The sequence below is a fragment of the Bos grunniens genome, chromosome 11, assembly GCF_055505025.1.
Source record: "Bos grunniens cultivar Pamir isolate PY7600 chromosome 11, Bosgru_T2T1.0, whole genome shotgun sequence".
Taxonomy (NCBI): Eukaryota; Metazoa; Chordata; class Mammalia; order Artiodactyla; family Bovidae; genus Bos; species Bos grunniens.
Genome location: NC_141175.1, coordinates 13,085,429 through 13,107,318, shown reverse-complemented (window position 1 = coordinate 13,107,318; position 21,890 = coordinate 13,085,429). Strand labels below are relative to the sequence as shown.

The window sequence follows — 21,890 nt, the reverse complement described above, 5'->3', positions numbered from 1 at the left end:
TTGGCTGGAAAATCCCATGGACAGAGGACCCTGGCAGCCTACAGTCCATGGGGTGGCAAACAATCGGACACAACTTAGCAGCTAAACAACAACAATGTCCATCATATAGTTTAAAATAATGTGTGTGTTAGTTAGTTCAACTCTTTGCAACCACATGGACTGTAGCCCGCCGGGTTCCTCTGTCCATGGAATTCTCCAGGCAAGAGTACCTAAGTGGGTAGGGAGCCATTCTCTTCTCCAGGGGATCTCCCCAATCCAGGGACTGGACCTGGGTCTCCCACATTCCAGGCAGATTCTTTGCTGTCTGAGCCACCATGGAAGCCCTTAAAATAAAGCAAAAGTTGAAATTATCAGGTCAAATATATTATGGCTCAGACAGTAAAGAATCTATCTGTGATGCAGGAGACCCAGATTCAATCCCTGGGTCAGGAAGATCCCCTGGAAAAGGGAATGGCTACCCACTCCAATACTCTTGCCTGGAGAGTTTCATGGACAGAGGAGCCTGGCAGGTTATAGTCCATCGGGTCACAAAGAGTCAGACATGACTGAGTGACTAACACTTTTACTTTCATATATTATGGTATAGATTCATACAATGAAATGGTAGTTCACACTTTAAAAGGTATGAGTTCTGATGATTAAAATGGTCACACAATATCAATGGCTTTCTTTTTTTTTACTATGATGCAATTAATGCATTATACTTGGTAAACTAGTATTATATGTATATTATATACAATACATTTAATTAAAAAGTTTCATGAATTGATGCTTACCCATATTATCTGTGATATACTCTGATATTTCTTATTCAACTCCATTTAAAAAATGCTTGCTGTGACCCATTAAGTTGATTTTATGGTTTCACTAATGGGTGACTACTTGCATTTAAAGAAAACCACTTTTAGGTTGTAAAGTAAAATCCCAATGGCATTTAGTAATCATGACCAAAGAGTCAAAATGCTTGGCACTCAATATACCCAGTGAATTATAGTTGTACTGTACACTGAATTTCTCCTGTCTCTTTTGAAAAAGGAACTCTGCTCTTCAGAGATCTTTGCTTTTCCAGATACCTGTACAAAGTGGAGTTAAATGTTGAATAAATGAGTTTTCCAAGACCTAGAGTTCAAACCAGACTGCATATTTTGCTCTGTCTTTCATTCACTCACTCACTCCACAAACATTCACCGAGTGCCCCTGTGAGCCATGCACTGTGCCAGGGCTGTGTTCACAACCATGCAGAGCCTAAATGCTTAGGAGGGGAAAGAGTTATGATGTAGCAAGTGGTATAAAAGAGGTATGGAAACAAACGTTATGAAATCCCAGAGAAGGCAGTGCCAAATTGTGGGAGCATCATATTGACAGAAGTGACATTTGAGGGGTGCCTTATAGAACAAACAGGTTCAGCCATGCAGAGAAGCAAGGGTGTCCTAACCAGAGGGAAGAGCATGGAAAGAAACACAGAGATGTGGAAGAGCATGAGGCCTTGGGGAACGGGATCACTCTGCGTGTGGCTAGGAAATGGGGTGTGAATAGGGAAGACACACAAGATGAGGCTGAGAGGTTGCCTGGGGTCAGCGTCCAGCTCGTGAAGAAATGGATGCTGCATAGAAGGACTGGAAACTACTCTGGCCTGGGGCACTGTGGATGCTCTGTGAACAGTATCTTTCTTCTCTTGCCTTCTTCCCTTTCTCACATCAATGAAGACTGCTCAAGGTGGTTTCTCTGTCTCTTCACAGACTTAGAAACCTCTTGGATATCCCTCCAAAATTCCACTAAGAAACAAGAAGAAGTTTAAGTGATTTAATATGCAACATTAAATCATTTGTGATTTTTTTAATCCAAAGAATATGGAAAAGAAAGAGAAACTATAGTCCTGAAGACATACAAACCATAAAGTCAAAAGCCAAGATTCAAGTGTTTCAGGAGACAGGAGGAAAGATGATTTTTCCATCATAAAACTAGTAATAATGGTATCACGGAAAATTTAGAAAATGTTAACTCATAACTTTACTATCTTAATATACTACTGTTGATAAGTTGAAAGTTCTTTTAAAAATCTTTTACTTCTGAGTATCTGGGTGTTTTTTTCCACTATAGTTATAGTAGAGATATCATTCAATATTCTGCTTTTTTTTTCACTGAATTGTATCCTTAGCATTTCCTGTGTTGTCCACATTCTTTATCCCCATCATTTTTTAGTGACTGTATGGAACACCAGTGGAATAAATCACCTTAAATACTCCCCTTAATTTTGGATATTAAGATTGTTTCCAATTTGAGTTAACGTAATACTATTTGGTAAGGTGGCTTTCTCCATTTAGAAGTATTTGTCAGAAAAAAATCTTGAAAGTAGAATACATACAGTCAAAAGGGAATACGTACTTTAATGTCCTATTACATATATCACCACACACGAAAGCCTGATTTAGAAGAGCATCAATCAGGTTATAGAAAGTATGAAGTAAAACAAAGTGTAAACAGATGGTAAGGGTCTTCATATACTCATGCATACACATGAGTGCCTTTGGCCTGTGAGTTTCAGGCCAAAGAATATCAGAAATGGCCCCGACTGAGCTCTGGGAAATCAGTGATAAGGTGCGGTACGTCCGCATCACTGGAAGCCTGGAAGAGTTTGAGCTCTCTTTTACCAAGCTTTTTAAAAGCCTTACAAACTATCCATTGGCTAAACAGCATACAATTAACACTCTTGAAGGAACAAGAGATGCTCTTTAAATTTTAAGAGGGAAACGTGAAGAGTGCTTAGTCAAATGGCTGTAGAGGGAGGGACATGATGTTTCTGTTCTCAGCATCCACATGGGCTTGAGATGAACATGAAGTCTATACACAGGCCTTGACATCAATAAAAGATGGACTATTCTTGTCATATTCCTTCCCCCAAATCCACGGCTAGGGAACAACACAATCTTGTCAGTGAAGGCAATACATCTGCAAGTGTCATGATCCCAGCACAGTACAACAGTGTTAGCCTTGCCAACTTTTTTTTTTTTTTCAAAAGGTACAAAAAACTAACCGAGATAAAGATTACAAAATTCAAGACTAAATTGTCTAGGCAACTAGCAGAAAGCCAAAGCCACTCTGTCTCCAAAGTTATCCCATGACCCACATTCATAAATCATGTGAAAATCAACAGAGCTGTTCTGAAAGCTACTGTGTTAGAACTTCTTTTAAAAATTAATTTCTAAGTCCTCTTCCTTTTTAAAATTTACTGTATCAAGTCATAATTAATATACAGTAGAATGTAAACATTTAAAAAGCACAATTCAATGAGTTTTGACAAATATATACATCTGTGCAACCATTACCACAATCAAAAAACAGAACATTTCCTTCACCTCAAAATAGTCTTTGGTGCCCTTTTCAGTCAGTTCCTGCATTCTCCATCCCAGGCCAGGGTAACTGCTGGCCTGCTTTCACCTACTATAGACTAGTTTTATCTCTTTCAGATTTTATACACAGGAAATCATATAGTATATTCTCATATGTATGGCTTTTTTCCCTCAGTGTAATATACTCAAGATTCATCCATACTGCTTTGTGTATCACAAGTATGTTATAATGAATAATGCAGTAAAAAATAGGGATAAAATATTGTTTATCCATCTAATAGCTGATGGACATTAAGGATATTACCAGGTACTGTTTACCATGAATAAAGTTGCTATAAATTGGACTGTGAAGAAAGCTGAGTGCCGAAGAATTGATGCTTTTGAACTGTGGTGTTGGAGAAGACTCTTGAGAGTCCCTTGGACTGCAAGGAGATCCAACCAGTCCATTCTGAAGGAGATCAGCCCTGGGTGTTCTTTGGAAGGAATGATGCTAAGGCTGAAACTCCAGTACTTTGGCCAACTCATGCAAAGAATTGACTCATTGGAAAAGACTCTGATGCTGGGAGGGATTGGGGGCAGGAGGAGAAGGGGACGACAGAGGATCAGATGGCTGGATGGCATCACTGACTCGATGGACATGAGTCTGAGTGAACTCGGGGAGTTGGTGATGGACAGGGAGGCCTGGCGTGCTGTGATTCATGGGGTTGCAAAGAGTGGGACACGACTGAGCGACTGAACTGAACTGAAACACCCATGTACAAATCTATTTGAATTATACATGTTCATTTATAAAATAATGGATAAATACCTAGGAATGGAATGATTGGGTTATATTGTTGGTATACATTTGACTTCAGAGAAAACTGCCAAACTGCTTTCCAAGGATTGTACCATTTTATGCTCCCACCACCAGTGATGAAAGCTTCAGATCAGTTTTTTCTACATCCTTGCTAAGAGCTGTTATTGTCAGTCTTTAAAACATTTTTTTTTAAAGTCAGGCATGACTTGCTTACAGTAAAATTTACCACTTTCAATGGCTAGTTTTATGAATTTTCAAAGATACATATAGCCATATGACCATCCACACAATCAAGACATAGAACAGTTCCATCATCCCCCAAATTTCCCTTGTAGCCCTTTATAGTCAGCTCCTCCTCCCACCCTCTGCTCCTGACAACCACTAGTTTGATTTCTCTCTTGATAGTTTTGCCTATTCCTAAATGTTAAATAAAAGGATTATTTCACTTGGCATAATGTGAGAGTCACCCATTCTGTTGGATGGTACTCAGTTTCTTTTGATTGCCAAGTAGCATTCCATTTTACAGGTATACCACTGTCCCCTACCAGTTAAAGGACATTTGGAATGCTTCCAGTTTCTGGTGATTATGAATAGACTGGTTAAATACATTCACATACATGTGTTAGTGTGCACATAAGTTTTCATTTTCTTGGGTGAATACCTGAGACTGGAATTACTTGGTCACAGGGTAAACATTTAAGATACTCATTTTTAAGAAATGCATGGTCTTTTTATTTTAGCCATACCAGTACCTTCCTTGTGATATTAATTAACACCCTCACAGAGCATCTTTCCCTGTGCTTACTGGCTATTTGAATATCTTTTATTGTTAAGCATCTCTTCAAGTTTTTTGCTTACTTTTTAACTGCACTGTTGTCTTATTCAGTTTAGCGTTCTTTATTCTGCGGAAAAAGTCCTCTTGCAGATATAAGTATCAAGAGTATTTTCTCTCACTCTGTGGCTTGCCCCTTTGTTCTTAAAATGGTGACTTTTGAATAGAATCAAATTTTACCTTTTATGAGGTTCAATTATGACTTCTTTTATGAAGTGTGTTTTATGTCTTGACTAAGGAAACTTTGCCTACCTCAAGTTCATGAAGATTTTCCCCTATATTTTCCTCTATTCATTTTACAGTTTTTGCCTCTAAGGTTAGGTCTATAATCCATTTTGGGCTAATATTTGCATGAGGTAAAAGTCAATGTTCATTTTTTCCCACATAGATATCCAGTTCTTCCAGTAGCATTTGTTGAAGAAAACTATCCTTTCTCAGTTGAATTACTTTGGCATATTTATTGAAGATCATTAAACCATTTATGTTTGGGTCTAATTCTGAACTGTTTATTCTGTTCTATTGAACTCTTTTTACCTACAATGCTGATCTACATTCACTATAACTTTATTGTAAGTCTTAAAAGTAGGTAATTCAAGTCCTACAACTTTGTTCTTTTTCAACATTGTTTTGGCTATTCTAGATCTTTCGCATATTCATGTACATTTTAGAATCAGCTTTAGCTGTTTTTTCTTTTTTAAGCCATCTGGAATTTGGGCTGGGATTACATTGAATCTATAGATCAATTTAGGAAAAATTAACATCTTAAAAATATTGAGTCTTCCAGTCCAAAAAGTGGAATATCTTTCCATTTGTTTAGGTCTTTTAAATTATTTTCTCAGAAATGTTTTATAGCTTTCAGTATACAAATCTTGCACATATTTTGTTAAATTTATTCCTAAGTATTTTGTGTTTTGTGTGCTATTTTAAATGGTACTTTAAAATATTTCATTTTCAATTGCTCATTGCTACTATGGAGAAATACAGTTGGTTTTGTACACTAACCTTATCCTGTACCTTTGCTAAATTTACGAGATGCCCCCCTTCAGGATCTTCCATATACACGATCATGTTGTCTGAGTAAAGACAATTTTTCCTTTCTTTCTAATCTTTAGTGCTTTTATTTCTTTTACTTTTCTTAGTGAATGGTTAGAAACTCAGTACAATGTTGAGTAGAAATGGGCAAACACCCTTTTTTTGTTCTCATTCTCAGGTGTAAAGCACTGTCTTTCACCACTAAGTATGATGTTATTAAGTTCTTCCTACATGCTCTTTATCACAATGAGGATACTTAAGTTTGCTAAGAGCTTTTATCAAAGACAGATATTTAATTTTTCCTAAAATCCCTTTTTTGGGGGGTTTATGTTTTGATACTGCTTTCCTTTTTCAGTCTGTTGATATGATAAATTACACTGATTTATTTTCAAACATTTAACCAGTCTGTACACATTTGATCATGATATACTGTCCTTTTTTATATACTGTTAGATTCAATTTGCTAATATTTTGTTAAAGATTTTTACATCTATATTTATTAGGTATATTGGTCAATAGCTTTCTTTTCTTTGATTTTCATGTCAGGGTAATGCTGACCTCAAACAATAAGGTGGACGGTGTTCCTTTCCTATTTTCTGAAAATGTTAGTGTAAGATGTATCCTTAAAGATACCATAGAATTAATCAGTGAAGCTATCTGGGCCTGGAGTTTTCTTTGTGGGAAAAGTTTTAACTACAAATTTCTTTAATAGAAACAGTAATATTTTTCTATTTTCTATTCCTTCTTCAGTCACTTTACATAACATGTATTTCAAAGTATTTGTTCATTTCATCCAATTCGTCAAAATTATAGGCGTCAAGTTGTTCCTAATACTGCCTTAATTCCTTTTTTTCTCTCACAGTAAAGTTGCAGTGGTAGTAGAGAGATTGCCCATGTACTCCTCACCCAATTTCTGTTTCCCATATCTCACATTACCATGGCCCATGTCGAAACTAAGAAACTGACACTGGTATATTATTATTAACTGAACTCCACACTATATTGTGATTTCACCAGGTTTCCATGAGTGTGTCTTTTCTAACCTAGGATCCAATTCAGAATTCCACACTATATTTTATTGTCATGTCCCTTTAGTCTCCTCCGGTCTGTGACAGTTCCCCAGTCTTTCCTATGTTTTTATGACCTTGAGAGTTTATTTACTTACTTTGTTCTGAACTGTGCAGCATGTGGGATTTTAGTTCCACCTGCAGTAGAAGTACAGAGTCTTAACCTCTAGACTGCCAGGCAAGTCCCTGGCCTTGATAGTTTTGAGAAGTACCTGATAGAAGGTCCTTCAATTTGAGTTTATCAGAAGGTTTTGTCATGATTTGACTGGGTTTTTAGAAAGAATATCACAAAGGTGACGTATCCTCTTCATCACATCATATCAAAGTTACACAATATTCACATGACATCACTTGGTTAAGGTAGTTTCTGCCATTTCTCCACTAAAGTTCTCTTTTTCCCTTCACATACTTTAGTTTTTGAAAGAGAGTCATTAAGTCCAGCCCACACTTAAATGTGTAAGTGTGTGCGTGTGGGCGGGGGTGGGGTGGGGAGATGGAGATTAAACTCTTTCTTCTAAACAGGATAGTATCTACAGATATTATTTAGAAATATTCTATAAGGGAGATTTGTTTCTTCTCCCCTACCAATTCTCCTCATTAGTGTTTGTATGGTATATCTTCTCTATCCTTTTACTTTTCATCTGACTCTATATTTACAGTGGAATTCTCATAGATAGCATATAATTGAGTCTTTTAAAGAGTAATTTAATATCTTCCAATAAGTGGATTATTTAGACCATGCACATTTAATGTAATAATCAGTAAGGTTGGATAAGTCTATCATCTTGCTAACTTTTCTATTTGCTCCATCTGTGTTTGGTTCCTTTATTTACCCCAAACCCTCGCCAAATCTTTTGGGTCTTCATTTTATTGGCTTATTAGCTATATTTCACTGTTTCATTTTTTTTCCTTAGTGGCTCCTCTAAGGTTTACAATACACATTTTTAAGAGTATACTTTCAAATAATATTATACCACTTTATATAGAATTTAAGAACCTTAGCACAGTATACTTCCATTCTCTACCTGTCCTTTATGCTACTGAGTTCATATATTTTACTTTCATGTATAGCACATAATACACAGATATTATTTACTTTAAATATTCAATTATCTTTTTTAGAAATTAAAAGTGAGAAAAGAGCCTCTTGCATTTACTCACATATTTACTACTTCTGGCACTCTTCACTCCTCACTGTCCCAGTTTCTCTATGGTATCATCACTCTCCCATGTGAAGAACCTCCTTTAACGTTTCTTACAGTGCAGGTCTGCTGACGACTTCTCTCACTTTTATTTGTCTGAAGAAGCTTTACATTTTGCCTTTATTTTAGACGGATATTTTCACTGGATATAGATTTTGAGGTTGACAAGCATTTTCTTCGTTACTTCAAAAATGTCATTCCATTCTCTTCTGGTTCATGTTGTTTCTTACAAGAAGTCTTCTGTCATCAATTCTTTCTTTTATATAATGTATCTTTTTTCTTTAGCTAATGTTAAACTTTTCTTTGTATCACTTGTTATCATGATACACTTTTGTGTGGTTTTGTTTGAGTCTATTAGGCTCAAGATTCATTGAGCTTCCTGAAACTCTGAGTTTACTGTTTTCATTAAAATAGGAAAAAAAAATGGCCATAATCTCATTAGATATTTTTTTCTGTCCCTCTCCTCCTTCCTCTCCTTCTAGTTCTCTAATTACACGTTAGTCCTCTTGATATTACACTAATGGCTCCTCGAGGTTCTTTTTACTTTCTATGCTTTTTCAGTCTTTTCCTTTCTATGCTTCATAATGGATAGTTTTTATTGCTATGTCTTCAAGTTCATTGATCACTTATGCTTGAGTGTCTAATATCCTTTTAATCCTATCAGTGAAAATTTTATTTCAGGTTATTATATTTTTCACCTCTAGATATTCCCTTTCATTCTTTTTATATCTTCCATTTCTCTCCTAATTCAGTTCAAGCCTCTCTTTAAATTCATGAGCATACTTACAACTTTTATAATGTCTGCCTTAAGGTTCTCATCTGCTAATTCCATCGTATCTGTCATTTTTTAAGTTTGTTTCTATTAACTATATTTTGTCTTGGTTATAGATTACATCATTTCTGATTCTCAATATGTCTAGTATTTTTTGATAGGATGCTAGATACTGTGAATGTTACATTGTTGGGTGTTAAATTTTTAGTCTCTTTTAAAAGTGGGTTGCTAAGTTGCTTCAGTCATGTCCGACTCTGTGCGACCCCATAGATAGGCAGCCCACTAGGCTCCCCCGTCCCTGGGATTCTCCAGGCAAGAACACCAGAGTGGGTTGCCATTGCCTTCTCCAATGCATGAAAGCGAAAAGTGAAAGTGAAGTCTCTCAGTCGTTTCCGACTCTTCGTGATCCCATGGACTGCAGCCTGCCAGGCTCCTCCATCCATGGGATTTTCCAGGCAAGAGTACTGGAGTGGGGTGCCATCACCTTGTTTTGACAGGTTCATTTTCCTGTATATCAGGTTGATCCTGATAAGTTTTAAAAAGAAACGGTTTTATTTAAAACTTTTTACTGAAGTTTAACATACATATAGACAAAAGTACACACATCACTCATGTCCTGCTTAATAAATTCTTGGTCATGTACCTGGCATTCAGATCAAAACCCAGCACATTACCAGCATCACTCAAGCCCTCTCTTATGCTCCTCAAGGCTTGATTTTTAAGCTACATGAGGGCAGGGCTAAAATTACCTTTACTCTAGAGCTAATTTAGACTACTCCACCAAGGCACGGCCTCTGGGGTTTCTAATGATTGCCTGAGTGATCAACAAGCTCTCCTTACTTTGACTGGCTAGAGCCTGAATGACTCCTACTCTGTGGAAGCTCCCCTCTACACATGGGCAGATCTGTCTACAGCAGATGAGCCAAGAGGACTCAGTTTAGATTTTTTTGCTGAGTAGCTCCCTTGTATCTGGTACTCCGACCCACAAATTTAAACCACCTCCCCCTCAAACTCAGATGTCTAACCCCTTGATTCAACAAGACTGTTGTGCTTCACTGGGGAGTCCCCTCTAGCAACAGAGTCTAGAAAATGCTTCAAGGCAGAAAGCCACGAGGACCAGAGTCTTCATCTCAATTGCTTCCTTTCTCTCAGGGATTATATTCCTGCACTGCCTGTTGTCCAATATGTGAAAACAGTTGTTTTCATATTTGCCCAGAGTTTTATTTGTAAATGGAGGGAGGAGAAATTCAGTTCCAATTATTCCATCGTGGCTAGAAGCAGAACAAAGGCCTCTTTTAATAAAATTTCCAGCATGGATGCCATGTTTTGCAAGATTTCATCTACCAAAATAACCCAATCCATATGTCCCTTCCATCCTTCCATCTATCTATTCAGTGGCTGCTACATCCCTCAGAAACAAAGATGAATAAAACTTGATTCCTGCCCTCAAAGAACTCACAATTAAAAGGGAAAGCCAGAAATGTATATTGCTGGCTGGTAAGTGTAATTTTATAAGTAATACAGGGGCTTCTGAGAACAAAGAGAAAGGTACAGTCAAATCTACTTAGAGAGGTCAGAGAAGGTTTTTACAGTCTTACATTTAGCCTAAGTCTTATAAATGAATAGAGATTGACAGATGGAACAGAACATTCGGGACAAAAGAAACTGTATGCAAAGTATAAAGTAATGAAACAACATGTAAAATTGGGAGAATTATTAATTCCAAACACCTATAACATAGAGTTTGAAGCAGGGAGAGGAAAGAGCTAAAGTTATGGGGAAAAAAATGGGAGGATCCTATCAAAAAGGGGGGCCTTGCATACCACGCTGACCATTATTCACATCCATAATTCATCATCACTGACTCCACCTACAGAACTTTATACATATTATGTTCATTACATTTAATTCTCACAACCACCTTATAAGGAAATTAAGCCTCAGAGAGCTTACATAATTTTGTCCAAGATCATATGATAAGTAAGTGAAGAAGCCAGAATCTAAACAAAGGTCTATCTTATTCCAAAACCAACAAAAGAAACTTGCCTTTTAAATCTATAGGAACTGGGAAGTTATAGAAGGATTATTTTTGTTTTCAGAAGTTGTTTTTTGTTCTTAAAATTGTGTTCATTGATGAAATGGTTTTCAGTTGGAGGAAATAAAGTTAAATTTATGTTTTAGAAAGGGCTCTCTGGTACAAGAGTAACAAAGGCTGGCATCTGAAGAACCAGTTCCGAGGCTGCTCCAAACAGTGCGGGAGAGGAATAAGAGCTTGGATTAGGTGGTGTTTAGGATGGATGGCGAAGACAATTTGAGAAACTTTAAGAAGCACAATCTGCAAGATGCAGTAAACAAGCAGCTTTGACAAAAGGGGAGATGGTTAGGTCAACTGGATGTACTGAGTCATTGAAAGGACACAGTTCTGTAGCACACGCAGAGGACAAAGGTGTGCTGGATGAGATTTCTCCCTCTCAAGGACTTGACAGCTCACATAGCCTCGAGGAAGGCAAGCACCTTTCAGCACTAGATGGTGGGGACATCACGAGTGCCCAGTGCTTCAGTCCCAACTGCTACTGGCTCTGCTGCCACAGGCCCAGCATCCAGATCTGAGACTTGGAGGGCAAGGTCATTGCAGGTGAACTGAAACAAGAAGTTATCAGTACCAGTGGCAAAGCACAGTCGCCCCAATAGTGTTGTATGCTGGCTTTGTATGCTGATGGCCAAACTCTGTTGGCTGCAGCAGACAATCTGGAACAAGTATGGCAGGTGACCATCAACACCCACTACAAAGAGCTTTAAAAACAATAAAACTCATTTTCTCATTAAAAAAAAAAAAATCAAATCTTTGAGTCAGATCTATGAATCCCACTGAATCACAGTAACTACTGTAAGGATCACTCACGACTATATAGGAATCTTGGATGAGTCTAGAGCCCCATTCTGGAAACCACTGCTGTAGGACCCTTCAGAATCCACCTTGTAAATGGGAGGTCCTCTTCATGCAGGCTGAGAAGTGTTAGGATAAGGAGGGAACCAACTGTCTTCTAACTCCGCCTGTACTTATTGACAGTGATCCTATTAAAGACAAATGCGGGCACCATTTATCACACACTGACAGCATGTGAACTTGGCGCCAAGCATCTGGTGAACACCACATCTCACTCACTTGCCACGACAACCTAACGACAGGCCTAGTACTCCTCTTTCAAGGATGGGAACCTGAAGCTCAGCAAGAGAAAACGACTTGCTCATAGTTGTTGTTTTGATCAGGAACCAAAGATTTGGTTCCCTGATCATTTAAAAGGCATCTTGGAATGTGGCATCTTCAGGAGGCTTCCGTTACCCTCCCCCTGGGCAATTCTGTGTCTGATTCTTATTTTCTTTTGGTCTCTAACATGCTATACCTTGAGATATATGTAATTTACATGTTTGTTTCCCCTAGTGGAATATGCTCTTAGAAGGGAAGGACTAGATCTGCTTTGTCTTTGCTATTCGAAGTGCAGCACCGGGTCAGAGCACCGCCTGTGGGACAGTTGGTCCCCTCCATGGTTTCTGAGCCATCAGTCACTCATCCCCAGCTGCCTGGGGCTCTCAGCCATTCCTTGGACCTCAAATACCCCAGGTTTACATTCTACATTTGCTCAGCAACTACAAAGTCCATACCTAAAACATCCATGACTTAAAGAGAGAACTTTTCCATTGAAAGGGAAGCGGAATAGAAACCTCAAATTCCTTGGATCAAAAGAACTCAAATTACAGCCAAGAGGTCCAAAGACACCAACCACATACCCCGTCCTGATCAACTGCAGACCTCACAGGGCTGGCATTTTCATCTTTCCTACGCTGTCATCTCTCTCTGCCTCAGAGGGGGGCCATGCACACAAAGTGGAGGCAGCATGGGTGGGGCATCATCCATACTAGGCTCCAACCATGGCTCTGCCCTCACCAGCCTTATGGTTGGTGGCAAGACATGCACCCCTCGAGCATCTTTTCTCCCGCACCTACTCCATGGAGCTAGGATGCCAACTGAATGAGACCCCAGATGCAGAGGCACCTAGAGGGGCACTGGGGCCGGTGGCTCTGGAGTGACAGAGCTGGGTTCACTTCTATGGCTCCCCTTCTTTTTAGCTCTGTGGGTGAAGTGAGGATGAGACAAATACCTTCCAAGAGGTGTGAAGCGTAAATGGAAGGTCAGTGATGAGTGTTTAGCATGTAAAAGTCAGTGAATTGTACCACTGTTCAACTATGGTACAAGTAACTCATCCTTACAAATGACCCCCCAAAACCTTGCAGCGAGTTAAGAGCAGAGTCTGAAACCCTGCTGCCAACCATTCATCAACAAGCAGCAACCTCTCCCAGGCAGCTAACCCCCAAGGGCCACTGGGACTCCTGGCAGTGATGCAGGGCAGTGCCCACTGGCCACCACGCAAACCCAGACCTGCATAGTGCACATGGTTAGGAGCACCCACCCCTTCCAGTCTGGAAGCCAGCATGACTTTATACACTTTCTCTCAAGCAGAGTCATGGACACTAAACCACAAACATTAGAACTGTACTTCTGAGGGGACCCCAATCCTCCTCATTTGTATGAATGATGGGGCAGACTGGGTCTACTTCAAAAAGCCACACATAAGGCAGCTCTCAGGTATATGGTCAGGTGTCAGTGTGGCAAATGTGGCAGCCAGTTGCTTTCCCCTAAATAGGCACACCTTCTGTCTAGTCCTGAGGTAACTAAGCAAAAAATAGATTTAGGGCACGTGGAGCCACATACAGAACACCGGCAGCAAATACTCTGCCACATGGGAAATGGCTGGGTTTGACGATGGCACAAGAAAAAAATGTAGGCTTGAAGTGCCCCAAATTGCTCACACTGAAGCCCTTCTGCCTGCCTTTGGTGGGGTTACCTGGGGAGGTTGTTCTGTTCTCTAGACACGGCAGTGGCAATGGGGATGGCAAGACCCCCTAACTCCCCAGGAAGAGAGGCTGTCTAGACCCTAGAGTCACTTCAGGTGAGGGTTATGAGAGCAATACAAAACTAAAAAAGTGAACCACCTCCCAACTTCCTTCACTGAGACAAAGGTTCCAGAGGTCATAACAGAAACCAACTGTGCTTCCTAGGCCACAGGAAAACCACAGCGGTCTCTACCTCTTCTCCTCCCCAAAGGCATGTTCATGGCCACTGCAGGAGCTCCCAGGAGTCAGAACGCAAGAGCTCATTACCCACCACATCATTTGGGAGGCTCTGGAGGTCATCAAAGGGGGTTTCCAGGGTGTTGGTGTCCACATTCAGGATCACGACATCATCCAGGGCCATGCTTCTGACTTTCTGCAAGTAAAAGAAAAAATCCAGAAGAGAAAATCATCGAACTGCCACGAAGACACAGACATTTCCCTGGCTTCCTCAGGGAAAGGGGAGTGAGGAGGAAAAGTGACATCTGACAAAGTGTACTCTGTGGCAGGTGCAATGCCAAGCAGTTAACATGTGAGGCCATCTAACTATCACAAAAACTCTGTGAGTTTCTATGGTTATCCCCAACCCCCAGGAGTGAAAAGGGTTTCAGAGACTAAGTTAAATGCCCTGGGTCACACAGCTAGGGGGACAGATCTTTACACCCCAACATTACTTTTTTCCCCTATATTTTCAAGTTAAAATAAAAAAGAAGAAGCTGAAGTCTAAAGCTCTGGCTCCAGGAACTCAGATATACAGTTAGCTCTTACTATAGTCTCATTCCATCCATCTCTTCTCATTTACCAAAGATTACTTGGCCATCTCTCTCAGATCTTGGCATTCTTGGGTATGGAATACGTTGTACAACCTAGTGTTAACATATTAACATTTCTCTTAAACATTAAGTAGAAAGGTCATACTTTCAATTTGGTTCCATTTTCCACAAAAATCCAGTGAATCATGGCTCTCAGGTTCTGGCCATAACCCATTCTTCTACTGGTATAACAACAGGAAGGGTAAGGGAGGCTTGTGCCTACCAGGTGTTCATATTTGGTGAGAGGATGAAGGGACTGTCTGCTGACACGAAGAGCCTACCAGCCGGCAGTAACTCTCCATGGTTTGTAGAAGTGTAAGCCTATGAGTAAGCTAGTTTTCAATCACATTATTTACCCACTGCTAGAATCCACCTCTACTTCCCCTCACCTACTTCCTACTGCCAATCTCCTTCAATCTTCTTACCCCATTATATATCAAAGCTCATTTCTTTAGAGTCTGGAACTTTCATTTTGTCCTGATTAAGCAGAAAGACCCTGTAATTTGTGGTCCAAACTGGGACACTTGTGGATATGAAAGAATATATTATACCAGGGCAGCAGCGTAAGATGAGCTATGTGGTCACCCTATGTAGAAGGGGTCAGTTTCATCATCAGCCAACCTCTGTGCTACCGGGTATGACTGTGCAGGTATGCACTGCCCAGCACGCCCTGCTAGCCAAGCTGAGGATGAGATCTGCCAACCCACGAGCTGGCTGACAGGCATCAGTTGAAGGCGTGGGTAGGTGCTGGTGGAGGGAGAGAGGAGATGCCCTTTCCTAATTCATCCCAGAGCACTGTATGGGTTAGTGATGGAGCTGGATGTCCCAACGGCTGCTAAAGCCTATGTTTGCTAATGCCCTGGAAAAGGACAACAATTACAGTGTAATAGATGCTCACTAGCACATGTTCTATGCTTTACTTACTAATTTTTTATCAATCCTTGCAAAGTGTACCCTATTATCTTCATGTTAGGTAACTTGAGGAAAATGAGGTTCAGAGAGGTGAGGTGAGTGGCAGAGGTAACGCAGCAGTGGCCACCTACACAGCCTGTGCTCTTGCACGGCACTTTAGCCTCCTTGTTCTCAGACACCCCCAGAGAAACCAAATTCTGCCATGCTTGTTGCTCTGAGCCCTAGCACCCCTTGGCCTGCCTGCCTCCCCCTGTTGGGGTGTGAGTTCCCTCAGGGGCTCATCAGTTTGGTTCAGCACTGCATAATAACCAGCACTCAACAAAATGATTGGCACCTGGTAAGCGCTCGTTAATATTGGTTGATGTTTGTTGCCTCAAATCCCAGCCTCGAGGACAGACTTTGGTACCTAAGTAAACATTTTGAGATTTTTCTCAGCAGGAGGATGGAGCCATGCTGGTCAGAAGCCTCCTAGAGTTGAAACAATACTCCCAGAGGGCAGGGTCCTGGAACTCTTCCACTCAACAAGACCAGCAGCCTCAAATTTCGGCTGCTGTTGACTTCTTCAGGGGCTAGTCCACAAACCTATCAATCATTTCATACATTTACTAAATGCTTCCTGTGGGCGGAGAGCCACAGGGGAGGGACAAGATTGCCTACTTGGAGGTTTATTTTTTCTTCCAAACCCCAAAGCTCATATTAACTGACTGCTTTATTCACAGGGTAAAAAGCTAGCAGCAAGCAACATTGATAACTATTATTTTACAAAGCACAATCCCGTTTTACAGTTGAGAACATTAAGACTCATGAGGAACTGTCCGGAGCTCCTTAGCTGCCTTACTTTGCAATCTAACAGGTTAAATAGTTAGCAGTGCACAAGCAGGGAGTGACAAAAACAGCCTCAGTCAGAACCTTTTTCACTTACATCACATTTTAGAGCTCACAAAGCACTTGCACACAGATTCTTTCATTCTCAGTAGTAGCTGGAGATGAGCGGTCACCATTTTATAGATGAGAAACTGAGCCTTAGAGAGGTGAAGGGGCTTGCTCAAGGTTATATGGTTACTAATTGGCCCCTTCATCTGTAAAATCAAGAAGGTAACTGTGACTATCCCTCTTAGCCCTCTTCCTTGTGGACTGCTGTGAGGACTGGAGGTGGTGTGCGCATAGCACTGGGCACACAGTAGCCTTATAGTAGCTTTTATTATTGCTATTATAATATACACATCAGCCACGACCCCAGTTTGGAAACTATAGTGGCAATGACCTAAGGGCAAAAATCCTCTGGTCCCTTCTGGTAACTGCTGGGCTCTCACTTCAAAGGCAGAGACCCTGGCACTGGACACAGAAAGGGAGAAGGGGTCATGGGGGGCTCCAGAACTTAGCCAGGGACTCCAGGCTGCTGCACCCCACAATCACTAATTTTGCCTCATCTGACCTCCAAAGAGCTCCAGAGAGCCCCAAACAGATGGGGGCAAGAGGCCTGGCCACTGGAGAGAAGCCTGGGCTGAAAGGCCCAGCGACAAGGCTGTTGATACTGGACCAGGATCGGGTGTTGTTTCTGCATTCCCAGTGGGGCCCCGCTGCACAGACCAGCCCTTGTAGGCTCTCCATGGCTGGGCTGGAGCAGGCTTTTGATTTCTTCCCACTCCTGGCTGGAGGACTTGCTGCTTAAGCTGTGTGGAGTGTTTACTTTTTGAACAATGGCAGTAGGCTGAAGAAGAGGAAAAAACCTGGCCCTTTTTTCTGACTTAGCAGGCCAGGGTCCCCTTAGTAACCAAAATGCTTGTGCACCAGGCTCCAGGAGGAGCTGGGTCGGCACAGTTTCCTCTCATAGGACAATGCTGCCCTCCTGGTGGCAAGGCCTCTTCCAAAGGGGCTGGCATGGACTCAAGGGCCTTCCTGAAGCTCATGTTCCCAAGGAAAGAATCGGAGGCCAGCTTGGCCGGATGGTGCCCTATCCTTGAAAGGCTCAAGGAAACAAGAGGAAAAAAGGCAAAAAACAAAACAAAACCCACAAAACCTCTTAAGCTGGGGGGTGGGGTGGGTAGTGCTGATGGAGAAGGAAACTGGGCCATTACTGTATGCCTGCCTTTAACCCTGACTATGCTATGAGGGCAATATCAAAGGAGGAGGCTCAGAGGGGTCAAAGAAACTGGTCCAAATCACACAGATAAGGAGTGACAGAGCTGACTTTTAAACTCAGAATGACTCTTTCTGAAGACGTCCTCAAATCAGCTGCTCAGACTTCAGAACAAGTATCTACATAGGGCATGCAGCTACACCAGCACTCTCAGGGCTTGCTTCCTCTTATGCAAAAGGACCCTTGTCTTTTGTATCATAAAAATTACGTGTGTAAAATGTATATATATGGCTGAGTCCCTTTGCTATTCACTTGAAACTATCACAGCACTGTTAAGCACCTACACCCCAATACAAAATAAAAAGTGAACAAAATACATATGTTTAAAAAAAATTGGAAAGACAAAGAAGTTCAAAGAAGAAAACTGTGGTTACCCTAATCCTCCTCTTGGAGATAACATTTTGGTGTATTTCCTTCCATAACTCTCTGTCCCAATACCTCCTTTTAAAACCACAGTTGAAGCAATTCATAATGTTTCTTTCTGATTTTCTCATTTACTACAATATAAGCAACATTTCACTTCATTAAAAGCTTTGTGAAGATCATTGCTAATTGCTACAAAATGTTCCACTTCCTAGAAACAAACCCAATCAAGCCCCTTTTATTGACTATTTCCAGTTTTTAAGAAAATATTATAAATATTGTTGAGAAATCTGTAGGCATGAAGCCTATGCTTTAGGATGGATTCCTCGAAGTGGAATTTCCTTTCCACTTCTTAAAGAGTGTCCCTCTCAAATTCAACTTTGAGAGAGATATCTTTACTTCCAATTATTTTAAAGTCATTTTATCCACAGCTTGTGTTTCCTACTCTAAGTGAAGAAAAATCAGCAAAGACACGAGCAGATGTCAAAATAGTCCTCCAAAAACCCTACCCAATTAAAACACTTACTAGTACCACAGCACACCGAGACAGCTCTCCGGTAGCTCGTCCCACCAACACATTCCCTCTCTTTTTAGTTACAACATATGCCAAAGCTCCTGCCAGCTGCAAACCCTCCCCCCACCAGACTCTATAGGCTTTTTCTCAGAATGAAAAAAAAAAAAAGATACTGACATGCACACCGGCTTTCCAAATGGCATTTCTTGCACAGAGAAACACACAAAAATGGCATCTTCCCATAAATACTGTTAATCAAAAATGTCTTTCCCTTTATGTTTTGTCATAGAAATCTGACCTCTGTTTTTCAGGACAAGAAAGGGGAAAAAAAATCACAGCATGCGAGGTGGTCAGGGGAACCTGAGCAGACACAGATTCAGCCTCATAAATTCTCCAGGTTTTAGATGGGGATCATGGTAGTACCCACCTCACAGAGTTCTCGTGAGGATTAGATAAGCAAATGTACACAGAGTTAGCAAGATTCCCAGGACGTCCACAGAGGAATTCAGCCAACAGTGGCTCTCCGGCCTGTCACCTCTTCCTCTCGGAGCCTCAGCGAAGCCTGGCTAACCTTACCCCAGAGGGCTTGAGGGAGCAGTTTGCCTTTCCTCATGTGAGCCTGTGGTTTACTCCCACAACCAGAATAATACATCCATCTAGAGTATTAATCCAGGCATTTGATCCCTTCTCTGGTGTGTGGGCTTCTTGGGGCCACCAAAACAGATCTCTGAACTTTCGGCTCCTACCCCAGTATCTGGCCCACAGCAGGCAGTTTCTGAATGAACACATGAATCAAGGAGAGGCAGCAGAGCCTAGACATGAGGAGCACGGGGTCGGAAGCCAGTGTGTCTGAGCTCTCACTCAGCGCCACCACTCGCCAGCTGTGTAAACTTGCACGTTTCACTTCACCTCTCTGCACCTCAGTTTTCTCCTCTATAAACAGTGCCTACATCTCACACTTGTGATGAGGATCAAATGGGCTAACATTTCTAAAGCACTTAGACTAATGACAGGCACATGAGAAGCTCAAGACGAAATGTAAATTAAATGGTCTTTTGAGGGTGATGAAAATATTCTATATCTTTATTGGTAGTATATAAAACTCAGAATTCATTGAATTGTACACTTTAAATGGGTCATTTGTTGTGCATAAGTTATAACACAATGAGTTGATAAACACATTAATGCTATGTCCAGAATACAGAATAAAACCACAATGCTACTGCTGCTGCTGCTAAGTCACTTCAGTCGTGTCCGACTCTGTGCGACCCCATAGACGGAAACCCACCAGGCTCCGCCGTCCCTGGGATTCTCCAGGCAAGAACACTGGAGTGGGTTGCCATTTCCTTCTCCAATGCATGAAAGTGAAAAGTGAAAGTGAAGTCACTCAGTCGAGTCTGACTCTCAGCGACCCCATGGACTGCAGCCCACCAGGCTCCTCCATCCATGGGATTTTCCAGGCAAAAGTACTGGAGTGGGGTGCCATCGCCTTCTCTGAAAACCACAGTAGACCATGAAAAATAACAACGAATGAATGATGGTGACCAAACGCCACATGGAAAGGTAATTCTGCCCTGAGCTACCAACAATGTACATTCTGATTTGCAGCTGTGTTTGGCTCCCAGTCTTTCTTTTTTTGTCTAGCCTAGGATTTTTAAAACTGTTTTTCTACTCATACCCTCCTAGGCTAAATATAGAGTCCAATGCCCCTGATATCCTTCCCGACACAAAAGTGGGGTCCACTTGAGAACCACTCTACCTTCAGTGGATCTTCTCTAGTCGAGATTTCACTGAACCTTACTTTCTAAAGTTGATTGTGTGAAAACAATGGGTCCTCCCCAAGGCCGGCTAAAATATAAAGTATCAGCTGAACCTGTTCAAACCACAGCAATCTTTCACACAGATAGGGATGACCCTGTTTATCTAGGGAGGGCATTGGGCAGCGAGGGACAAAAGGCAGGACTTAGAATCAGGTCCTAAAATGAAGAGCAAGGATTTGCACTGGTCAGGTAATGCAGAGGATCCAAAGAATGGTCAAGAGCATGTGCTGCTTCCCTGGTGATGAAGCTGGGGGCTGGAGGTGGAGCAAAGAAGCTGGTTCTAGACCTTGATGAGCAGGGGCCCAGGTCCATCTCTGCTGCCTCAGCTGAGCACTAGGGTCCTTAACTTGGATGGAGGCTGTGGGGAGGGTGGGTCGGTGAGGTGGCATGTATGGAATCCATGAGCCAGGGCATGGTGAATCTTTTCTGCTGTCCTTCCACCAGGACCATCATCAGGGCAGAGCTACGTCTTCTTTATCTTTGCAACTCCAGTGCCCAGGATGGTGCCTGACACAGGGCAATTGCTGATTAACCGAAGAATGAGTGAAATACTGTTGCCGGGCCCACTCTACCGGGAGGCAGGCCTGGTACAGATGTCAGTGTGAGCCCCAGTGGACAATGTAAGCTCAGTATGAGTCTGCACAGGAAGTGTAATGGGAATAGCAACAATAATGACAACAACAATAAACGTGTAAAATTATCACGACTAATTCATGTAGAATTAATTCACAGTTGACAAAGAAAGTAAGATAGGCATTACCATGGTAGCTAAGATGTGGGTTCTAGAATGAGACAGCCAGCTTCAAGTCTTGCCTCTGCAACTGTGTACCTTCAGTTCTTTACGGAGTCTGTTTTCTCATCTATAAAATGGGGATAATACTACCTACTCTCCAGCAGTGTGTGGTGGTTTAAGGGGGATAATGTGCTGTGCTGTGCTTAGTTGCTCAGTCGTGTCTGACTCTGTGCAACCCCATGGACTGTAGTCCGCCAGGCTCCTCTGTCCATGGGGATTCTCCAGGTAGGAATACTGGAGTGGGTTGCCATGCCCTCCTCCAGGGCATGTTCCCAACCCAGGGACTGAACCCACATCTCCTGCATTGTAGGTGGATTCTTTACCATCTGAACCACTAGGAAAGCCCCTTGTGGGATAATACATGTAAAGAATTTAACACAGCATCTGGTTGCAATAAGTGTAATAAATGGAAGGCTCTCAAAAGCAAGTTTCTATCCTTGCAATTTGAAAGTAAGACTAGAATTCCAAGACTGTATGACTGTGAACAACTGATTTTCAGACCAAAGGAAAAGGCCAATGACTCCACTATTAT

At 41.4% G+C, this 21,890-nt stretch overlaps 1 protein-coding gene across 27 annotated transcripts in view; it reads right to left on the bottom strand.

The window, feature by feature from the left end:
- Positions 1-21,890, bottom strand: part of DENND1A (DENN domain containing 1A) — a 533,371-nt gene that overhangs the window by 170,227 nt on the left and 341,254 nt on the right. For all 27 annotated transcript variants that reach the window (XM_086325286.1, XM_086325292.1, XM_086325282.1 and 24 more), the window contains one exon: positions 14,279-14,380. In XM_086325286.1, coding sequence (XP_086181412.1) covers positions 14,279-14,380 — 102 coding nt within the window. The remainder of the gene's footprint in view (positions 1-14,278; positions 14,381-21,890) is intronic.